The sequence below is a fragment of the Anguilla rostrata genome, chromosome 11 (assembly GCF_018555375.3).
Source record: "Anguilla rostrata isolate EN2019 chromosome 11, ASM1855537v3, whole genome shotgun sequence".
NCBI classification, from domain to species: Eukaryota; Metazoa; Chordata; class Actinopteri; order Anguilliformes; family Anguillidae; genus Anguilla; species Anguilla rostrata.
This window is the reverse complement of record NC_057943.1, coordinates 23866167-23889012: the sequence shown is the minus strand read 5'-3', so window position 1 is coordinate 23889012 and position 22846 is coordinate 23866167. Positions and strand designations below refer to the sequence as shown.

General features: G+C 42.3%; 2 protein-coding genes across 7 annotated transcripts in view; one reads left to right on the top strand and one right to left on the bottom strand.

Annotated features, from left to right (window-relative positions):
* Positions 1-5094, top strand: part of LOC135234350 (protein kinase C and casein kinase substrate in neurons protein 1-like) — a 54841-nt gene extending 49747 nt beyond the window's left edge. For all 6 annotated transcript variants that reach the window (XM_064298857.1, XM_064298856.1, XM_064298858.1 and 3 more), the window contains one exon: positions 1606-5094. In XM_064298857.1, coding sequence (XP_064154927.1) covers positions 1606-1715 — 110 coding nt within the window. In that variant the 3' untranslated portion in view covers positions 1716-5094. The remainder of the gene's footprint in view (positions 1-1605) is intronic.
* Positions 5095-6392: 1298 nt separating this feature from the next.
* On the bottom strand, positions 6393-19039 carry LOC135234351 (SAM pointed domain-containing Ets transcription factor-like). The gene is made up of 6 exons (XM_064298863.1): positions 18536-19039; positions 12459-12886; positions 11292-11489; positions 10234-10281; positions 9630-9764; positions 6393-9340 (listed from the first exon to the last, which is right to left on the bottom strand). The coding sequence occupies exons 1-6, from the start codon at positions 18538-18540 to the stop codon at positions 9162-9164; spliced, it is 993 nt and encodes a 330-aa protein (XP_064154933.1). The 5' UTR covers positions 18541-19039; the 3' UTR covers positions 6393-9161.
* Positions 19040-22846: the final 3807 nt, after the last annotated feature.

Here is a 22846-nt window from a genome sequence, read left to right as displayed (position 1 = left end):
GTCACTGATCACATTAAAACAGAAGCGAATATTTAATGTTACAGTGAGTGTGCAGTTGCTATTCAGTGGCAAATGGTGACAAAAGTCAGTGGTCTCAGTCACCAACATGAGCCTCACCTTTAATCCTTTTCTCTTCTCACGCACAACTCCACTTCTGCACTGTTTTGGTGACATCAAACAAAGATTTAAAGTAACTATTTTGTGAATTTGCCCTGAGTTGTCATTTGCAACTGTCATTTGTCATTTTACCAGGCAAGCAGCCAAGCAGCCAAGCCGTTTTATCGGTTTTGCTTGCCCCCGGGCAAGCGACCGTTACGGTTGAATCCTGACGGTCTAAGACAATGAGGGCAAGGAACAAGGCAGGGAGGGTTAAGTTAGCTCAATGGCAACAGGCCTATGTCATCATCGCCACAAGGATCCATCCCTACTGAATTAATCAGAGCCCCTAGCTCACAAGGCCTGCATGGTCCAGAGCATCGCTGGAATGGTCTGGCTGTATCGTGTTGGTCTGTGTCAGTCGTTCACAGGTGGCAGCAAGAGCAGGAAGTGACCAAACGCCTCCATTGATTCAATAATAATCCTCCTAGCTACCCCCTGGGGCAAAATTGCTGGGTTTAGTCACCCTTACTATGGATCTGCTGACCCAATTAAAGGCACCTGGTGTACAAGAACACTGCCTCTCATGGGCATGATAATTACAGCACTAGCGGGCAGTTATTAAGCCCTCTTGGCTACGAAAGCTGACCTCGTGTTTGGCACCAAGGCAGATCAGCATGTTCATTTTGTTTCATTTTCATTCGCAGCAATAACAGAGATTCACCGTCAGAGACACAGCCAGTTACAACATGGACGTACTTTGTTGTTACATACAATTGTAAACACAATTAATAATGATAAAAAATATATTGAATGCTTTACAAAGGTCTAGTGAAAATCCATGTACATTAAGGAGTTCAATGTGTATATATATTTGTGCATATATATATATATATATATATATATATATATATATACACACACACACACATATACATATATCATAGCATTTGGAAATTTCTTCTGCAGAAACTCAGAGAAGGATGGACACATTTTTTACCTGTCTGTCTGTGGGCCCTGCCTACAAAAAGGATGGTTCTCTGCTGGTTATGTAAGATGTATCACAATGGAAAGACAAGTTTTTTTCACCCATGGTTTTCAAATCAGAAAAGTGGAGTTTCTTTTGACCTAGGCAATCAGCTATTGCTTTTAAATCATCATGCACTACTTCTGTGAAGCTGGTGATGAGAAAAGGCATGGAGGCTGTGTTCAGACTATCAGAGAGAACTGGGGCTGTCGGACGGCTTGTCCAAATAAATATCTCCTTCTCGGTGTAGCAAAAACACCCCCGCGGCCCATTTAAAAAAATCTTTGGTTGTCTTAAGAATCGTGCAGCATTGTTAAGACACATTACAAAAACATTTGAAAAAACTGAGCATAGATGGACATTTGAAAGTAATTTCAAGTTATTTTTCACCGAACCCATGGGTTTTAGGCACCGCTGTAAGCAAAGCACTTTGCAGTTGGTGCAAAATGTGAAATGACTCCTCTCTCTCTCTTTCATTCCAGGGGACGAGCTTACCAAGCTGGAGGATGAGGATGACCAAGGCTGGTGTAAAGGTCGCCTGGACAGCGGGCAGTCGGGCTTGTACCCAGCCAATTACGTGGAGTCCATCTAGTCACCGTAGTGGAGGAGGACACCCTATTAGAGGCAGCTCAGACTGTACTGTCCATCGCCATACTGCACATAGCCAGAGACTCCCTTTCCAGATGCACCAAGCGGTCTTCAGTTAAAAGACAGTATATTCAGTAAATGTTAATCCATTTTGGGACATGGGGGGATTCAAACAAAAATTAAAATGAACATACAGTATTTATTGCAGAATATATATGACTGAACCACCATTCAAGCAAGTGCAGGGAAACATTTTGCATTTTTGTGTAGCTGTGTTCAATATAAATTTTGTGCAGCTGATATGACATTTGTGTAGCAGTCTGTTCTCCTATAACAATGAGTATTATGTAGTTGATGACACCTGTGTAGCCAGAATGAGCTATGCAACGTGAATTGTGTAAAATTGATGGCATTTTGTGTAGCGGTCCTAATGCTATGCGTGTACAGTCTTCATTCTTGCATTGGTAATCCTGTGTAGCGTGACCAAAAAAAAAAGGCGCTATACAATGCATTTTTTTTCTTTCTTTCACTGTGGTTCTGGTTACATTCCTGTTATCGGTGAGTGCTATACAGCGTGTTGTTTCTCTCTGTGTTTGATTCTGCAAGCAGCATGTGCTATGCAACACACATTAAGTGCATCTAGGTGGCATCTTATCAAGCCGTACTCACAGGATTGCGACACTTAACCATGTGACCATTGGGGGGGGGGGGGGGGCAATAGGACAGGGCGAAGGACCTATTCAGTAGTGGCACGGTGGTCATGTAGTGCTTTATGCCTTTGACCACCCAAGTGACATTGTCCAGAGATATAAAATAGTTTGCTAAGGCACAGGCGACAGAGCTCTCGACGTTCTTCACCTCCTCTGTCTTTCTTTCTCAGAAAGCTCAGGTTTTCTTTCTTTATCTGTAGGAATGATTTCCAGGAGACAGTTTTACAGCTGGATATGTTTGAATTTCAATGCACAGGTTTGGATTTGGGTTTGGGTGGAGGGGGTGTAATATAATTTTTTTGGGCTTAGCAGACAGCCACTCATAGGCTGGATGCTCAGAATGCAGTACTCAGATCATGGAGACAGGGAGACATGCGCTATCATCTTTCATTTTGTCCAGAGCTTTGTGTTTACCATCAGTTCTGCCCGTAGTTTCTTTAAAAATTACGAAAAGAAAATTTTTAAAATTGACACTGCTGAGAAGTCGGTCCTAAACTGCGGGTCCGTGCCTCAAAATGGGTTGAAACCACGCCACTAGGACTGGACAGTGCTGCCGCTGTTGCTATCCTGATGCACTCTGATGTGTTCACCCTGTTTGCCCTCCTTTTATTCCTTGCTCGTCTGTTGTTTGTGGCATGTTTGTGCTTCAGGTGGCAGCATCCAGAGAAAGCTGCAAAGGGGGAATGCCGCCAGACTGAGACGCCCCTCGCTACAAATCCAGCTGCAGTCTCACAGAGCAGTCTCCTTAACACTGTCTTCCACTCTCTCACCATCTAGCTCTGAACGAATGCAGGATCCACATGCTGTTTAATTTGATGTGGTGAACAGGATGTGGGGAAGGAGGGAGTTGAGGGGTCTGGTGTTGGGCATTTGGGGGGTCAGGAGTAGCGTGTAGTGTGGGGGCGAGTTTGCTTTTTGACATGAGCCAAAGAAAGACAGAAAAACTGCTAGCTTCAGATCTGTTCCTGAAACAGTGACCTCATGATTCCACGTCTTTCCAAACACATAAAGATAATTTCATTTCTCAGACTTTCTCCCAGACACTTTCTCTTTCTTTTTTTCTTTTCCCGCTTGAGCAAGCCCAGCTGTATGCACTAGGCAAGATGGCAGCCTGCTGGGTGTGTGGGGGTGGGGACGTGGGACGGTGGGATATGATGGGATGTCATTGCAGACTCGGGGGGGGGGGGGGGGGGGGGGGGCACCGGCGGTCATGGACGCAGTGCATTTCTTAATGTATTATTTTGTCCCCCTGTGTTTTGACCCCTCCAGACAGTTGGCTGCCCTCCAGGCAGGTGCTCCCATAGGAAGCTGTTTTTGTTGTATCAGTACTTGGATACTCTTAACTCCACTCTGTTATATTACAAAGCTCATTGCGTTTTAAAAATTATCCAGTTACAGGGCTGGACATTTACTACCTTGCTCAAGGGTGTTTCTGCTGAATCTCACCCTGGGATATTCAAAGTCCAAATTCTGCTGTTTACCTTGTCATTGCTTGGTGCGAAGCCTCTGTTAAAACCTAGCACTCTTATTCCTGCCTTTCATATATGTCCAGCCTGTTACTGCAAATTCAGGTTTTGTATATTGTGCACTAATCATGTGAAATCCAAGACTTGATTTTTCTTTTTTTCTAAATATCACAGCTGTTAAAAGGGTAAATTGGCTTCCAATCACGTTGTATGAAGGTGTTGACAGCAACTTTGCAGTATTTCACTGCATATAATAGACTAATAAGGAGACTACTGTATCTTCTCTCCAAACTGAGCTTTTCCTCTTTCACTACATATCTTATATATAAAACCAAGATGTTCAGTCTTGGTGCTTCAATGACTAATTCAAATATACATGGAAAAAATAAACTTAAGCATTAGGTTAAGCTCTGCACTTCGCCAGTATGTCTGTAGGGAATAGTATACTGCAGGGAAGTATATGCCATATAAAACAAATATCAGATGGATTCCCTGAACGGACTGCTCTCTAAATCAACTGCAAGGGTAAAACCTTCAGTGGGGCTGCTGTACCTAAGTTACAGAATGTGAGCGATTCCACGCACCCCAAGCGATTGGTGCAATATGGCTACAAATTTGAAGGAGATGGCTGTGTGCTGCATTATTAACCATGGGAAATAATATACTGTATATCTCAATATATATCTCAGCATACTGCGGACGTAACCACATTACCAACTCTCTCTCTACGAGTTACAAGCTCTCTATCCAGCCAAATAATATGACTCAAAACCCCCCATCCCCACCCCCCTCCCCAGCACATACTGTATTTACAACAAACAAAGCTGCCCCTGGGACAGACCTTCGGGGAAATTAAAAACAATCTTTATTGTGCTCAGTCTATATGAATTCTGTGTATTTAGCAAAACAAAAGGCAAAAAGTTGCAAGTGATTTATCAATAAAGACAAAATGTAGTGTCTTACTTGAGCATACCTGGCAAAAAAGAGAAAAGCAGTGGTAAACTAGTGGGTTCCATTCTATATTTATTTAAATTGCGATGGAATTGTAAACCTATCAGCGCGTGCTGTTGTCTCACGCTGTTTGATTTGTATATGATGATGTATTTTAAAGAATATATATATTCTATATATATTGTAAGTGTACAATTATGTGGAGCTAAAATGAAATGCAACTACAACAAGCAGTAAAAAAAGGTGTATATGTAAATCTTGTTTATTTGTTTTTCCTCAAGTGGGGGAGAGGGGATTCTAGCAAGAAATACTGTGAAATATAACTACTTTAGCAGTCCAGAGCATGTATGAATCTTTAATGTGAATGCTGAAATCTTTTCTCAAAACTGGCATGGTGCCTGATCAATTCTGGTTCAAAAGAAAATAAGCAATTATTATTATATGAGTAATCAATATGATAGTATCTAAAATCCTGGATGAGAAATGTGAATATGTCAAAGCCATTTTAGTTTTAAAATAGCTGTAAAATAAGTTTGTTGCCATAATGTTAATATCCGAATGTGTGATTACTGCTTGAGGATGGGTTAGTGCTTTGCATTGTTATATCTGAGTAACAATGTCTCAAAATGACCGACTTGAAGGCAACAGCAGGCAACACTACATCCACACATCTCAGATCAGAAAGCCATGCCATTGTTCTCGGATTATAAAATACCCTGGAAGTGGACTATTCACATTACAATGCATATAGGCTAGAATACTACCATATCCCCGAAAGAGTAACAAGGTTTTCCTCATGTCATTTAAATCACTAGGACAACATTGTTTGTACTAGATGGCATGCTCTACCACTGGCCACCAAAAACACCAAGCAAAAATAATCTTAGATGGCCCTTAGTGTGGTTTGCTTTTTGAGAATTCACTCTAAAGTCACAGACTCCTTATGACAGCGACACCCATTAAGAGATTCAACAAGCACCATTCACAAATTACGACTCAATATCATGTGGAAGAACAAAATGAATGAGATGTTTACATTGGAAGAAAGGTTGTGGGTTTGTTGATTTTCATTCGACTTTACTGTCTTCACGGCCACGTCAGAAATTGACTTCTGCAGTTAATGTCTCACCACAAGAGGTCGTTACTGGATAAACGCAGTGTGCACGCTCCTACTAGAAGAACGAGTTCCTCTTGAGGAAGTAATTTACGAAGATGGGATGGTTACGTCCAGCGAAAAGTAAGGTGAGTCAGTGTAAAGCAGTCGTGCACAAATTTGAATATTAACCGAGTATTTCAAGGTACTGGCTCGTCTTGTTAATTAAGAAGTTGTGGTTGCACCCACGCATATATTTCGCCCTTGTTCTGTGCGAGGCGCTGTCATTAGCCAGCGATGGGGGATTTATGGAGCGGCCTCTTTGATAAATTGAACTCCTACTGAAGGTTCACTGAGCGTTAATGTGCAAGTCCAACGAATTTTAACGCAAACATACCTGGCCTTAAACACAAAGTCGCAGCCACACGTGTCCACCCAAATAAATTGACTGCAGCAAAAAGTGGTTTATGCAAACAAATGTTTATTCTGTACAGTACTACATTAGTATAAACCAAGACAGACAAAGGGGATTGTCGGTTTTTAATCCGAAATGAACTGGACGCTGAAAAGTTGTTTGATAAAACACACAAACGTTGTAGCCTACTAGTTCGTGCGGAGGCATGGAATAAATGCTTTTAAAAAATAACTAAAATGCGAAGAGCAGGAATTGAACTTCTTTTTATTTCTAACTTCCAGACATTCCTTTATTCCTCGCAAGATGCTCATTAAAGCATATCATGTTCATTTAGGTCGTTATTAGACAGAAACAAGTGAAGTGAAATAGTAGGCCCTACTGTTTATGTTTTCGTTATAGAAGAAATATGGCATTGGGAGTACAGACAAAGCTATATGCATGATGAGGTTGATGAATGGGCCTATAGGAGACTAATTGAAATGTGCATTTCCTAAGCAATGTCATGTTCTTTCGTCCAACTGAATGGAAGAAACAAGTAGACGAACAAATATCAGGTGGATAATGAGTGAATGAGCACCTGCCGTTTGCTCTTTTTTAAATGTGTAAAAATACATTCGCTGCCCTTGTATAGGCTGACCTTCATTGTGTAAACCTGATCTGATCAAAAACACGCTTTCAGTTGAAAACAATTGAAACAATTTATTGGGTGGCATTGCTTTGGAATACATCTTGTGAGATATCATTTCTTTTTGTGTTTTTTGTCTGGTTTCCATGACTGGTAATGTTACCTATCAGACCGAATCGCAACGCAGATAGGCTATTAGTGCAAAATTTTGGAGCCGTCTGTACTGTCAAGTGGTTAGGAAGGTAACTAACGTTAAACTCTGAAAGCGAAACTAAGTGTGGGTGTTTTTTATTTGGATTTCAGAAATGTAAATTTGTTTCCCGCGAAGATTATACAGTTGCAAAAGCAATGGTTTCAGTTTTTCAGGCAATTAGGCCTACTAGCTGGCAAGCAAGCTGGTGTAACAACTCCTAGATTACCCTGAGCCTGAGGAGGGGATTTGAACTCATGCATGTCTCCCATCAGTTGCTCCCACAAGCAAACGCTGAGCTACCAGTAAAAGAGCCGGCCGGCCGCAAATGTAAAAAGCAAAAAACGTGTGTATATATCTCCATTTTGCCTGTGTATCCAATGTTTTTATCGGCTGATGTAGCTAGATGCCCAATGGGGAGACATATTCTTTGCGGGCCTGGAGCATTTGTGATGATGTAATGGGCAGGAAAAAGAAGGAAAAAACGCAAAATCCCCTTAGTTTGGAGCTTTATTGTGTGGACGTGTGAAGTGTGTGAATTTTGTTTCTTGACATGAGGAAGGTACAGAAAGGAATGTTTTTAAGGGCTGAGAGTCTGTGGTCATTGTGGTTATTTCTGTAGGAAACTCTGAAATGTGCCAAACTGTCGGTGCTGTATAGGTATGGGGCATGCCGCCCTGCCAAGGCATACCTTTGGCGAGATGGTATACCTGCCATCCCAATTTGATGTGCTATTGTTTTGTATCGAAATGTGGTGCAAACCTTTAAAGGTAGAAAAGCATACATAATAAATTAAATCAAACTGAATGGGGGAAATTAAGAATCAACTGAACTTTTCTGTCACCTCTAAAGCAGAAAATGTCAAGTGGTGAGGCTTAGTAATACCGCTTTAATAAAGCGTTGACTTTATCATATAAAAATCTGTTTTCAAATTAATTAGACATAAATCTTTTCTTATGGAAGTACTATTTTGTAACATTAGTATTTTGTGCCTTTTTGCTAGTCAAAACATAAATTGTGCGCATAGGGCAGTACGCAGTACGTGTCTGTGATTTTACATATTCCTCAGTGCTCTGTAGAGTGATAGGAAGGGCTTTAGTGCTACAGGTAATTCTTTATCAGGGAAGGGATGTTAAAAGGCAGATTCCAGGGAGAGACCTCCAAGAATGAACACCCAACCTGTTATCACAGAAAAGCAGCAGATGATACGAATGATAATAATAAGACACAATAGGACAGTTGCACGCAACTTAGCTGGAGTTTAAGCCTTAGGACCACAGAACGTCATGACTGGAACTGGAACTTGGAAAAGCTGTGCATTGCGGTTGCAATGCGGTTGCATTGCGGTTCTGCGGTCTAAGGGTTTAAATGGTCAAAACCACTGCTAAGTTGGTTGCAGTTGCCACAGTCAGTCTTGCAAAGGAAAAACAAACGAACGAACGAAGAAAAACAAAACACATAAAGGCCTCTTAATTTATAAAAAATAGAGCTCTGTAATATGGAACATTATTGAAGACCAAAAGACAAGAACCCTACATGCTAATCACCAAACTAATAATGTAGAATCCCTATAACATGAACAGGAACAGGCAGATGATGCGTATTGGGAAATAAGGCAGTTTACATAAGTTTTTAATGAATGCAGTTCATGTATTTGCGTCTTCATTGGGGTAGAGAGAACATACTTCATTCTCTGATTATAAAATGGCGCTAAGAAAAGGAGTGTATGGCCTGCTTTCTGCAGGACTGGGTTCCTCAACCGCAGTAGTGCTGTGAAGTGGCTCCAGAAATCTGGTTGTTTTTTCCCCCATTTTCTGACTGGAGTTTTCAGTGTTGAGAGAGAAGTCTGAGAGTTTTGGTCAGTAAGCTTGTTCAAATCCAGTCCAACTCGATGACCAGGACTTGGAGGTGTATGACGCCTGCTACAGTCTATACAGGCTCTTGCTCCAGTTCCTTTCATCCCTCACTTTCCTCTCTTACCAACCCTTCCCACCGCCTCTTCATACTGGATGGACGAACTGGTAGACCAGTCTCTGCGACACGTCAGGCTTCCGGATGATTCCCTTCTTGTAGTACTGGCGAATGGACCGGCTCAGCTTGTCGTAGTTCATGGCTGGACGGTTTTTCCTGATGCCCCAGAGCCTCGCCACGTGAGCTGAGTCTTCGATTTTGAAGATGCCTGAGTGGGGGAGGCATCCACAATCTTCATTAAACTTCTTTATTGTTATTATTATTATTATTATTATTAGTAATGATAATAATAAGTATCCTGGAAAATTGCAGAGCAGTTGCAGCTACAGTAGGCATTTCTATGTGAAATCTAATCTTCAGGATTACTGGGGAAATTCAGCACTGTGAGGATCACACATGGACGGTAAGGGGCATCACTGCACTAACAGTGACTGCCTTAGCTGGATGCCCCCCCGAAGAGCGCTGCTTGTCCCCGCCCCGTGTCTCTAGGCGCTCACCTTTCTCCTTGTTGAGCCAGCGGATGCAGCGGCCGTAGCTGTGCGGCTTGAGCAGGAGCTCCCGAAGGAACTGCCACAGGTGGATGGGCTGCCCGGAACAGAAGGAGTCTGCCTCCGACCACGGCTCCTCCCCACCTAGGGACCAAGCAGAGGAAAAGAGGTCCTGTCAGAGTCGGCGGAAAAATCTGCATTCTTTTGATTTACACGCGCCATCGTAAGATGCATCGCTGCAACGGAGTAGCTCAGATCAGGGTCATACAAATATTTGAAATACTTCAACCTGTTCTGACTTTTTATATGAGGTTTTGTGAATAAAGATGATGGTGATAATGATGTCTTATTATTATTATTATTATTATTATTATTATTATTATTATTATTATTAATAATAATAACCTGTTGACACCAGTAAAATTACTGACTGATGAGCATTATGTGATTATATGACATTTTGCTTGGTGTCATGTTTAGTCGAAAATCTGGATCTGTGAGTGTGTTGTCAGCTTGAACAGACAAGTTGAAGTACAGAGCTGTATTCCCCCTACAGTTTGCTGCCCTTGTTCTCTGTGTGAGATTTTTGAGTGAGAAAGGGGAGAGACTTTACCTGTAAACTTGCTGTCTCCTGGAGAGCACCGTTCCTTCATCCATGCAGCTGAGCAAAGGAGACAGAAATCAGGTGGAAAATGATATGCTATTATTATTTTGTTGGTTGAATTCATTGTTTTACGGAGCGTTTTTATTTTAAGATTTTTATACAGTTATGTTATATGCATTTAGGGCAGTTCATATTCAAACTTTACTAACTTTTTTCTTCAGTGGGTCCGGAATTTCTTGAAACATACGAGTGAGCTTAAATATTGCATCATCCAAAGTCAGGATGCTTGGATTGTGGTTTAGACCAAAAGCTGTTTAGGTTCTCAAACCACCAGCAAGTTATACAATATAGAACCAGCTATGTATGTTTTCATCTTATCATGTTTTCCACTGATAGTCTCTTAGCAACATTAATATGGACATCATGACGCCCAATTGGCATGCAAAACTTTTTTGCAATTTACTTTTTCTAATCTTTGAGTAATTACCAGAACACTTCTTTACAATATTTTGACCATTTTCTTCCTACTCTCATTTCATTCATATGCTCCAATTTGTTAAGATTTCACAGGCATCTCTTAATCCTAGTCCCTGACAAAACTGTTGCCATAACAACCACAAAAGTAAAACTTCTATACCAGGATTTAATCAGTTGTCCTTATGTTTGCCTTGCAAATAAATTCAGCGTTTACTTTTTTCTTCACAAACAGTTTGGTAAATTAGTTTTGGCGATAGGTGAACTCGCCAATCTATGAAGAATGCACAGATTTATTATCAAGTCAACATTTTAGATAGATGTTGATCACATCCAGGTGTTGATCGCAATATTTGTGCTGCTAGAATTGCAGCACATCTCGTCATGGATGAGTGTGTATCTATGCAGTGTCAATGGGTAGCACACGCAATAAGGTTGAATAAGGTTCAGCATGTTGCGAACATGAGACCACAACGCTAGCCCATATTTCAGCGAAGTCTTTCTCCAGCGAGTGCTTGTCTTGGCCTCGGTTCAGAGCCTCATTTACATAACCACCCGTTCGGGATTCTCTGGCGGCCCGTGAGCGAGCGTACCGGATTTCCAGATGTCCAGGTGGGCGTAGAGCACGTCCCCGCACTGCATGTTCCTCTGCCTGAAGTCCTCCTCGCTCATGGCGCACAGGTCCTTGCCGTTGAGGTCCTGGAAAGCCTTCCCCACCTGAGGCAGTCTGTAGAGGTGCTCCGTCCACAGCATCCACTTCTGGACGTTCCCCACGTTCCAGTCTATGGGGTCTTAGGGGCGGTGCGGGGAAGAGAAAAAAGGCAATTGACTGAATGTGGCAACAAAGTTCGCTGTTAGGTCTGCATTTTGGCACTGCTTCTGCACGTCTGCATCGTAGAATTGACATGATAGATTATGCAGAATGTACATTATCATAATGATATTTTCAGTCTATTTATGAAGGCCTCTTCGTGATCTGTGAGAATGTCCGTTTGCACAGAAGCACATGCTGTGCCGGAGCACCTGGTCTGTCTTTGCCAGGTCTTTGAGGACTGTCAACAGCATGTCAGCCTACTGCTGAAAGCTGACAGGACAAACAGTAGCAACCTCAAGAGCACCTTGATGAACAGATCAGAAGGCTTGTCAGATCAGATGACTTTGGATTTCTCATGTGCACCAATGTGTCCAGACCCTTTTATCAGTACACAGTGTTTATTTTCTAATTAAGTCTGCGTCCAGAATGCGGAAAGATTTGCAGTTAAAATACGAGCGAGATTTGTTGTATTTTCAAGTTCTGAACTAAAGTATCAAGGTCAAATTTTGGGCAAGAAATTGAATAAATACCTGTTTGGTGCTTTGGTTTGTTTAAGTCATATTCTCATAACTAACAGTTGTGTTTGGATCCTTGTTTGACACTAGTTTTGAAGTTTAGAACTGTTTTTATGATGGGATGAAAGCAGATTACAAGCCATAAGTGTGCCTGTCAGTTTTATTCAGATGCTCAGGTTATACTTTATATGTGAACCTAATATGCCTCTAGTTTTGTAGTTTCCTAGAGCAGCTTGGAGAGTTATTGTTTTGTGTGGGTGGCTAATGGAGGGGTCCCCAAACTGTAGTTCCAGAGAGCCACAGGGTCTGCTAGTTGAGCAGAGTTAACTGTGTAATTATATTTTAATGGATAAATGAACAAGCAGCACAGAAGCCAGCTGGCCCTGGGGCCCCCTGCTGGCTGGGGGTGTGGGTGCGGGGGCCCGGTGTACCTGGGGTGATGTTGAGCAGCTTGCAGGCCGTCTCGATGTCCTTCAGCACCTCTCCCACCACCATGCTCTGGACCTGCTCCAGGGACCGCTCCTCCATCTGTCCGTCCAGGCCCAAGGAGAGGCCCAGCCCCTGGCTGTCGATGACGGGGCACTGTTCGGGGCGGGGGCCGGGCGAAGGGGGCGCGGTGTCCGAAACCTTGAGCAGCCAGGCAGCGTCCTCGGTGACCAGCATGTCGAAGCAGGACAGGTAGAGCCCCGGCAGACCCCGCTCCGGGGCGCCAGCCAGGTCGCGGGGCGGCTTGGTGTCCTCCGCCTCCCAGCCGTCCCGCTCCAGGGAGGTGAGGGGGGTCTCGGCGAAGCCGACGCGGGGCGGGTGTAGTGAGCTGGCCACCTCGCCCCTGTCTGGACTCCCCATCGTCAGCACGGCACTGCAGGGGTAACACAGGACACATTAGCCCACGTGTCATTGGGCGCGCCATTTACTCGATTACCTCACCGATATCTGTAATTATTAAAGGGAAACTTGGAAGATAAGAACATTTGTTTTTTAGTAATCATTTATTAACCTGGGATCTTAAAGTAATTACCTAGATGCTTTCTTTCTATTCTGTGTTCAATCTCAACCACAGACTCGTTCCCACATTGTTTGAGTGAATGATTAAATTCCCACAAGTTTGGAATCCATGCTGAGGATGTGTTGAATTGTGCTGGGCAGCACTGCACAGGTGAAACATTTCATAAACACTCTATTAGTAATACTTGTGTTTTTAACTATGGGCATTTGTTTTTGAACTGAATTATTGGAAATAACTTATAAAATCAATATTGACTTGCGCACTACAAAATAAAATGCTCAATTAACCTTTTGAATTCTTATAATCCAGTTTTGGCATGAACAATGTTTTCTTTCCCCTCATATAGTGTTATATATGCCTTATAATATTTTACATGGCAACCAAGCCTAAATGTTTAAACAGGAGTAATATTAAAACAAACACTATGTCTCATAAACTACGTAAGTGGAAGTACGCACATCCATTTACAATTAGACTTGAGCTTCTTAAAACTGTTTGCTCTGAAAGAAATAATGCCCAGGTTGAGCACTTTCAGATTTAGTTTTTTAAGTTTTGTTAGCTTTTTATTCAGGAGTAGGAAATTGGGATATATAAACTTTTAAAATGTTAATAAAATTAATTAATGTCACACAAATTCAACAGATAATTAAAACAAACTTGAATTACCTCTTTCAGGAAAAATCCAATCACCCGGCGACTGTTATAACGTGTCCACTTTGACATCCATAATCAAATAGACTGAAATGAGCTCAATGTCACGAAGCCATCTGTGCGAGAGCTGTGCTCTTTTGGGCCTGGAGTTGAAGTTGTGGCTACAATGTTTTCGGGACCTTTTTTTATTGCGCCTGAAGTCAAACTTCTTCAAAGGACAGAGGGTGGTGACGACGAGCCCCAAAACAGAATTTGGAAGTCACCGGGCGATTTTCGATAAGCACGGGGCTAAGTGGATTTTACTGAGTCGCTTACTTGTGGGTCAGTTCTTGCGAAAGGACACCAACAAGGGGGCGAGTGCCTGAGATTCGGTCCTGAGGCAGCACTGCCATGGTGCGCTCTTTCATTGCACCGGCCCTGCGGTCTCCTGTCTCCACTGCCAGCTGGAGTCGGGGCTTTTTAATCAAATAAAACACAGGCCAGACAATGAGGGGATATTCCCCTGAAGAAAGGGCACACTTTGTGGGCAGCGGAACAGCCAGGTTCCCAGTACCTGTTCCACACGGTGAGTGCAGGACTCTATTCCTGGATTTGCCATTAGATTTGGCTCACAGCAAAGATTATTGGGGGGAAAATAGTGCTTCAGTTTCTTTTTTTTTTTTTTTTTTGTTAAAGTACAACTTTATGGATTGTATATATACCTATATAAAATTAAGAATACGTGTTAACTGAGTCCAGGCTTATAGTATATTTTCTAAAAGAACACAATTTATTAGGCCTAACGGATGGTGATTTCTGTTGCTGGTTTTATACAATACATTCTCACAAGGTCCTAGTGAGGTTTTGATATCTAGCATTTATCAATTTAACACGATGCCTTTAATCTACACAGCATAACTGACGATGCAGATAATATGAAATACATTTTGCAGCACATGCCCCAAGGTTTCCCGTCAAGTGGTCTGTTTAATTTCAACCCAGAGAAAGTATTTAGTTGGACATAGAAATGACTTACATCTGGTCCAGATTCATTGTAAGATAAAGTATTCATAAGCTGAAGGTTTGTAGCTTTATTTAATTGCACAGCCTTTCAATTTCTGTATTTCAGTCACTGCTTGATAAACTTTCATAGAACTTGGATCACGCTCTATTTGTGCAGTTTGTTCTTTCAAGAAGTGTGTATATCTTTGTTGCTATGTTGATATGAGTACAAGACATGGCATGGCTGGCAAGTGAGGTAGTTTCTTGGCTGCGCTGATGTCATCGCAGGTTATCAGGAATGATGAATGTTTAATGGTAAAACGAACCTGCCCTCTCACCACAGATACTTGGGGCTGACCTAACTTTGGTTCTAGATTTGATTCTAATATGGTTCTAATGTGATTCCACATTCCATTGGCCACAGTAGCACTGCACCTGAGGCCCACACCCAGTTTCAGCAATGAAACGTGGGGAGATGCATTTCCCCAAAGCGGATTCGCTGACTTTGGGGTCACAAGCTTCTGAAACAACATTGCACTGAAAAGAGCAGGGCAAGAGCCCTCACAAAGCCTTTGAAGATGCCCTTAGTCTAACCCTGAAGGAAATGAAGTTACGCTCTTCTAAAGAAACTGCCCTCCCTTGTCTTCACTTCACTTTTTTCCTTCGTTCTTTTCCAAATTCCTCCTGCCTTTCATCCCCCATGCCCGAAAATAGTACCCCCCGGCCGGTGCGTTTTCTCCAACTGGTTTAACTGGAATCAGATTAAGAACCACTGGTGGCCAAGCTGACATGCTGTGTGTCCACTCTGTCCTGCAACAGCTTGCGCTAAGCCCATCAGTCCAGCAAATTTAGTCATTTCGCTTCTTCTATAGGGCAACAAAAAAGAGAAGATGCAATCGGGCTCTCCAGGCACAGGATTAAGCCCTCCACTGATCTCTAAATGAGTTTAGTGAAGACCGATTTTCATTTGAGGGGAATTAGCGCTCGGTCCATTTCCTCAAAAGACAGGACTAGATAAAGAGAGACAACCACTCTGGGAACAGCAACATGCATAGGACAGTTTCACAGCTGCGATGAGAAAGGCAACGCCAATATGGTTTATGGATTCGCGTATGCTTTGCTATTGTACACATAGCATGCTAAAGTGCTATCGGAATGGAAGTATAACCTGTATTTGACCAAATAGGGTCAGCTGAGAACTAGATTTACAGTGAGAACCTGGCCAAGAGGCTTTAATTGTAGCAAGAACATGGTGGTGACCCTCAGTGTGGATTATGAGCTGTTTGCCCTACGACAGTGGGGAGTGAAACCTAACGCACAGACCACCGCTCTCACATGAGCCCCTCTGGCAGTGCCAGGGTATGGCCCTTCGCTGGGAAGTGCCAAATGAAAGCGTTTAATATTTGTTTTCCCTGATATTTGTTCAAGGCAATAAGAAGGCAAGCGTCGTCAAGTGCAGGGAATAAATAATCCTGACCGACAAAATAATTTACTGGTTATTGTTGAGCGTTTTCTGTGTGTGTGTGCTCAGTGCTCAAGTCTGTAGAGAAAAGGGAAAGTAGCCTGAGGTAGCCTCCTTAAGCCGCCACATCTTTAGAAATGGCCTCTTTCTTGGTTTTGGAGTTAAAAGTGTGTGTACAGTCGGGCGTGTCTGTTTGCCATGCATTGAGCTGAACTTGCCTTTTCATCTTCTGGGCTAACAGCCTATTTCTCACGGGAAACAGTGGCCAACGGTGTGCTGTTAGAGCTGGCCACATTTCAGAAACCACAGAATAATAAATACATTTACATCCATAATAAATGTGGAGTACTGGTTGGTGGAAGGGCTAAATGATATGAAAAGGTAGGAAAGCAGTAAAGAGTGGTGTTTTTAAACGGTCAGATGGACAACAGCATAGATAATGCGTGCCCTTTTTGAAATATTGTTGCTTATTGCATCACTAGTCTGTTGCTGTAAGAATTTGACTTTGCGTGCGCTTGCCTCTTGATGCTTACTGACGTGACCGCATAACATGGCCGACCAACCCCGTCACTCCTGTCACAGATAACCTTTTAAAACCTGAAGTGTTCCATCAGGAGAACTCTGGCTGTAGAAGGAGAGCCAAGGGGGTTTTGAGTGATGATTAATCACGCCCACAATGAGTAAGTGAGTACAAGGAAGTCAGTTTAACTTTGGCTAAATGCAAGGGGGGGAGACCTCAGTGGACCTGATATTTTTCCAAGAAGGAAGAAGCCAGAGTGTGAAAGGAGAAAAATTCTACAGTTGTAGAGATGACAGAGAGCATTTTTTTAATTGACAAGGAAGGACCTCATTCATGTTAATGCCTATGCAAAACAATTGAGATCAGAGACGATGTCAGCTGCGCATACCACTGCATTTCTTCAGTAATCATAGTTTTAATGGAAGCATTCTTTTGCATCCTGGAATAATAATAATAATAAAGGGGATATCAAATGATTCTGTGCATGCAGTGTGTTGATGTGTATTTCCCCTCTGCCTGTTTCAGGGCAAAGTGCACAATCTGATGTCTACAGTTCCATGTTTAAACACCTCAATAGGCGGTGGCAATTAATCCAAATGCAGTGCCAGTACAGGTGATATGACTCATGCCTGTGGCTTTGCCACCTGTCACTCATTTCGTCCATCCCAGGTGCGTCATTCAGTGATTAACGTCACTGAGGCCATAGCCGCACCTGTGTGGCCACTCCGCTCTTTTCCCAAATTTTGCTTTCTTACTGGCATAACCGCAAGCTTTCGCTGCCAACCGTAACGCAACGCATGTCAACGGAGTGTAGAGATGCTGTGATACATCGGCAGCTGAGGGTGGAGAAGTCCCGCTTTGAATATAATATCTGCAACATTTAACTGTCTTTTTGGCTCGTGCCCCGTTCACCTCCCCTGATAAAGATCTTCACGTTGTATTGGTGGTTTAACACGCTGATTAAGGAAATGGGGGAAAAAACGAAACCTGAATCACGGGTCTGAGGAAGAGCAGGAGATACTGAAAATGCTCCTGTTGGACTTTAATAACCAAACTGAGCATGCACTGGGCCTGCAGTCTTACACCTATTAGCCCTGAGTGCCCACAGAAAAAAGGTAGTTCAGTAAATAAAATACAAGGATATATTTGTTTAGTTGTATTAATTTTATTTTTAGAATAGCCATAGGGCCCTATTTAGACTCAATATTTATTTCACAATATACTGAAATTCTCTAGTGCCCAGTTTAGCTTCGGGCTACCCTACCCACTGGGAATAAACTTGAAGGTAGTTTACTTATTGGCTAGATTAATGACTCTGCATGTTACGGCACATTGCAGCGATTGAGAAGAATTGATAATTGTTGTCATGTGATGCAACTTGAGCTTGAGGGGCAGCCATGCAGAGTCTGAAAGCCAGGCTACCCAGAGAATGACTCGCCAGCAAGCTTGCTGTTGTATGAATGTCCAATATGTCATTCTTCATTTTGGACACACGCGTGTCATTAACCGTACTGATACCCAGTTGAGTTCAATTATTCTCATAAACTAAAATGGATACTAAAGAGCATTGTTTCAGCATTTTTGTTTTACCTACTGTGAATTGACGTCAGTAAATTAAATTTAAACTCAGCTAAAGCATCTCTACGCAACAACTTCAGCATCCATGTGATATGGGTGCATTACATATCGATTTTTTGACACATGACAAAATGTTTTCATATAAGACATAGTCAAATGACAAATTTCAGCCTCCTCCTGCACTCAGTTGGGACCAGGCCCCTCACCACAAAACGGTGTGTGTCCCATGCATAGGGTTCCAGCGTGGCCTTGCTAATGAAATCATACATGCCAAGGGCTCATTCCGTTACACACAGCAGTCTGTTCCTACCTCATCTGGGCTGGGAGCTGATGCTGGGAGGATGCCAGTGGTGTGGTGGGCTCAGTTGCCGTGGTGCACAGGTGCAGCAGTGGCAGCTTGGTCGTCCGGTGCCAAAATTCTCTTACGGGTTCGTCAGGTTCAGCGCCAAAGGTCCTGCCCGGTGGGGTCCCAATCTGGCCCCTTTTTCGTGGTTTGGGGAATCCGGTTTAGGGGTGAGGTGAGGTGATGTGTGAAAGGCTACGGCAGTTTTTTAAGCCAAGCCTGCTCGACAGGCTCCCGAGAGAGTGCGTTACGAATGTGTAAGAAGGTTTTTCATTACCAGCCTTATCAGCAAAAGGCTCCCAAGATGCAAATGTGTGTGCGCGCGGGTGTAGGCGACTGCGTGCCAGCAGAAGGTGTGTGTGTGGATGTGTGTGCGTGTGTGTGTGAAGGAATGTCTGCTCCATTGACTGCAGGTCGTATTTATAAGGAGGCCTTATTTACCTGAGTAAACAGTATGCTGGAAGTGTTGGAATCAGTGACACCCCCCCCCCCCAGGTTTAACTCCTTTGACGACATCTACAGCTGTTCATTCTGAGGATTAGCGAACAGCTCCGACAGGATGGCTTGCGAGAAAGAATCCATCACAATGCTTGCTTTCCAGATCATCCATTGCTAGTGAAGTTTCTTCCATTGAGAAGTTTTGATGGGAATTTACCCCAAAATATCTTCCCGAATTTATTTAACAAAGGCAGCAAATATGCAGTGTATCACTCATTACCTGCTATTGGGAAATTGGTGGTGTAGGCTTGAGTATTTGCATTTTAGGATTAGAAATGTGATTGTATGGAAACCTCAAATTTGCTTATCAAATGTGTGGAAGAACGTGGGAACGTGGAATGTAAACCTGTGATTTTAGAAAAAAATCACGATAGACACATTTTATATATGTATATATTTAGCTAACTTATTTCAAGAAAGCTTAAAATTAATATGGAATACATACAGCAAGCTCCATAATCTTTGCGACAAAGACTTATGTTTTCTTGATTTGGCTCTGTACTCCACAATTTTTGATTTGTTATACATTTTGGTTTCACCATGTAGAAATTGCAGCACAAATATATATATATATATATATATATATATGTTTAGTCCTCCCATTTCAGGGCACCATAATGTTTGGGACATATTAGTATTATATAAATGAAGGTAATCATGTTTAGTCCTTATCCTTTGCATGCAATGACTGCTTGAAATCTGTGACCCATAGACATCATCAGGTGCTGAGTATCTTCTCTGGTGATGCTCTGCCAGGCCTGTACTGCTGCCATCTTCACCTCCTGCTGGTTTCAGGGGTCTAGTTGCCTTATCATTCCCTCTTCAGCGTATGAAACACAGGTTCAATTGGATTCAGAGCGAGTGAATGACTTGGCCAGTCAACAATTTTCCTGGGTTTGAAAAACTCCTTTGTTGCTTTAGCAGTATGTTTGGGATCATTGCCTTGCTGGAGGATGAAGAGCCGTCCAATGGTTTTGAAGGAATTCCGTTTGTACTTGAGCAGGTAAGATGTTCCTGTACACTTCAGAATTCATTCTGCTGCTGCTTTCAGCAGTTATATCATCAATGAAGGCAAGTGAGCCAGTAGCTTACCTGTGGTAGCCATACATGCCCAAACTATAACACCCCCACCACCAGGTTTCACAGATGAGGGGGGTACTTGGATCTTGGGCAGTTTCTTTTGGCCTCTACTCTTTTCTCACTCTGATACAAGTGACTGATAAAAGGGACTATGTATAAAAATTGCTGTTATTTCTACATGGTGAAACAATACCCTTTATTTAAAGCTGAGAATGTTCACTTTAACCATGTGTGAATTGTTTGATTACAAATCAAAAATTGTGAAGTACAGAGCCAAATCAAGAAAAAAATTATTTTTTCGCAAAGATTATGGAGCTCACTGTATATATGGCTTGTATACATTTAGAATGATTTACCCCATCACTCCGGTATAGCTCTGGTATGATTTTTCCAAGCTGTGTGGCTTCATAGTACCACTGGACAATGTTAGCTATCATAGTTCTATACCGCAGTTCTGTATAAGAAACATGCACTGAGCAAGAGTTGGAGCCTATTTACTGTACATCATGGCTTTGGCGTTGGTTTTAGTTATTAATCTTGTTCAGTTAATCATTTGCAAGTTTCTGCATGCTTCATATGCCCTGTAAGACCACAGGAGATAAATGTACTGAGTGTTGATCTTCTGTTAGTAACTAGCACTGTACAAAAGGAACTGTCACCTAAAGCACAATTCTGTCTGCTGAAGCTAGACATTTACAACTGAGATCACTTTCTGTAATTTTGATGAAGTTAGAGAGTGCAGGTCCCACAGTATGTGGAAGTTTCCTTTCTTGTGAATTTGTGTGACATTTACTTATAGTATTTCAGGAAGAAATAACCACAACCACACTACAACAAGTGGGTTTTATGCAAATCTCAATTACGAGAATTCAACAGAACATTTGAAATGAAGAGATAATGGAGTATACCTGCAGGGTAGCCATGCAGTATCATGCCTGAGGCACAGAGAGAGAGAGAGAGAGAGAGGTGTGTGCGTGTGTTTGTGTGTGTTCGTGTGTATATGTGTGAATGTGCGCATGTGTGTGTGCGCATGTGCGTATGTGTATGTGCGTGTGTGTGTGTGTGTGTGTTTTGGGCACATGCACACGTTTAGGCCCATGAAAAGGGGAAGGGAGGGGGTAAAGTGGCACTGTGGATCAGGCAGTGTAGTGTTTGCACAGGTAAAGCGGTCCGAGTCCTCGGTCAACACAGACACACCAAGGCAAACTATAATTGCCTGCTCATGAGAACACCACACCAACCATGCAGATTGCTACTGCTGTGCCTTCTGGGGCTTCTTTCACAGCCCACTTGACTGGCAGAGAGGCAGCAGAATGCCACGGCAGTTCCTGTCTCCATTGGCAGACAAAGGACAGCAGTCGGGGGCGACAGCTCAGGAGGTAAGACCGATTGTCTGGCAGTCGGAGGGTTGCCGGTTCAAACCCCACCCTGGGCGTGTCGAAGTGTCCTTGAGCAAGACACCTAACCCCTAACCCCTAACTGCTCTGGCGAATGAGAGGCATCAATTGTAAAGCACTTTGGATAAAAGCACTATATAAATGCAGTCCATTTACCATTTCAATGTTTGTCATGGCAAGTAACCACCAGGAGGGTCTTTTTATTTTACCCCTATTTTCTCCCATTTTTAATGTGCTAATATACATCACTTTATCCCCCTTTCTCAGTGCAGTACAACACAGACATGCACGTGCTGGTCTGTGATGAGACTCAGATGTTCCTCTGGTTGAAATCCTTCTTATCTATAGGCAACACTACAGCCAATTATGTGTTTCTCTGTGGGGCTGTTGGCCGCAGTGGGCACTCCAATGGTCTGGATTCAGTACCTGAGGCCTCATTTATAAAATGGTCTTACGAGTAAATTGTATCTTTAAAAGTATCTCTTCTAGATGTAAGTTGATTACCTATTGGTTGTGTGGATGTACTGCATGATTGAGGGTTGTGTGCGAATCCCCAAAGAATAATATTTAATCAATTTTAGGAATGAATGAAGAGTGCAAAAAATGTTGAAATGCAACCTTATTTAAAGGCCATTGGCCAGAATTCACAAGAAGGGGTAATGGTAAAGTGTGTTCATGTTTAAGAGTTCTTTAACATATGAGGTTTATATATCAAAGTTGCGTAAAACACAGATACAGAACTTTAAACCAACTGTACTTACCAACACTGATGTCTGCTTATATATATATATATATATATATATAGCCAGGAATTAAATTGAAATTAAAAATACATTGGATAATGTATTTGAATGGAGATCAACCAAATATATTTCTGAATATCCAGCGTAAATGGAGTGTATATTAAAAACAATATGTAAGTGGCTAAGTACAGGGAAGTGCCTTTATTATTATTATTATTATTATTATTGTTGTTGTTGTTGTTGTTGTTTTGTAGGATTAAAAATAAAATAAAGCTCCATAAAAGACCCCCTTTTGAACCCCCTTTAACCCCCTCCCCTCTCTGTCTTATTAGATGCCAGTATTTAATTTAAATGGATATTGGGGGAACCTTAAAGTGTGTCTAAAGTTTTGATTTATTAAACTTGAATTGGGGGAGACTCAGTCCCACTTCTAGGGATTGGGGGCATAACGCAAATGTTGTGGAATATAATACAAAACATTCTAGGATATGTTCCAGTACATGAACATTGACCGTGTAAGAAATGTGCAATTTGCATGTCTGTAAGTTATGACTCATTCA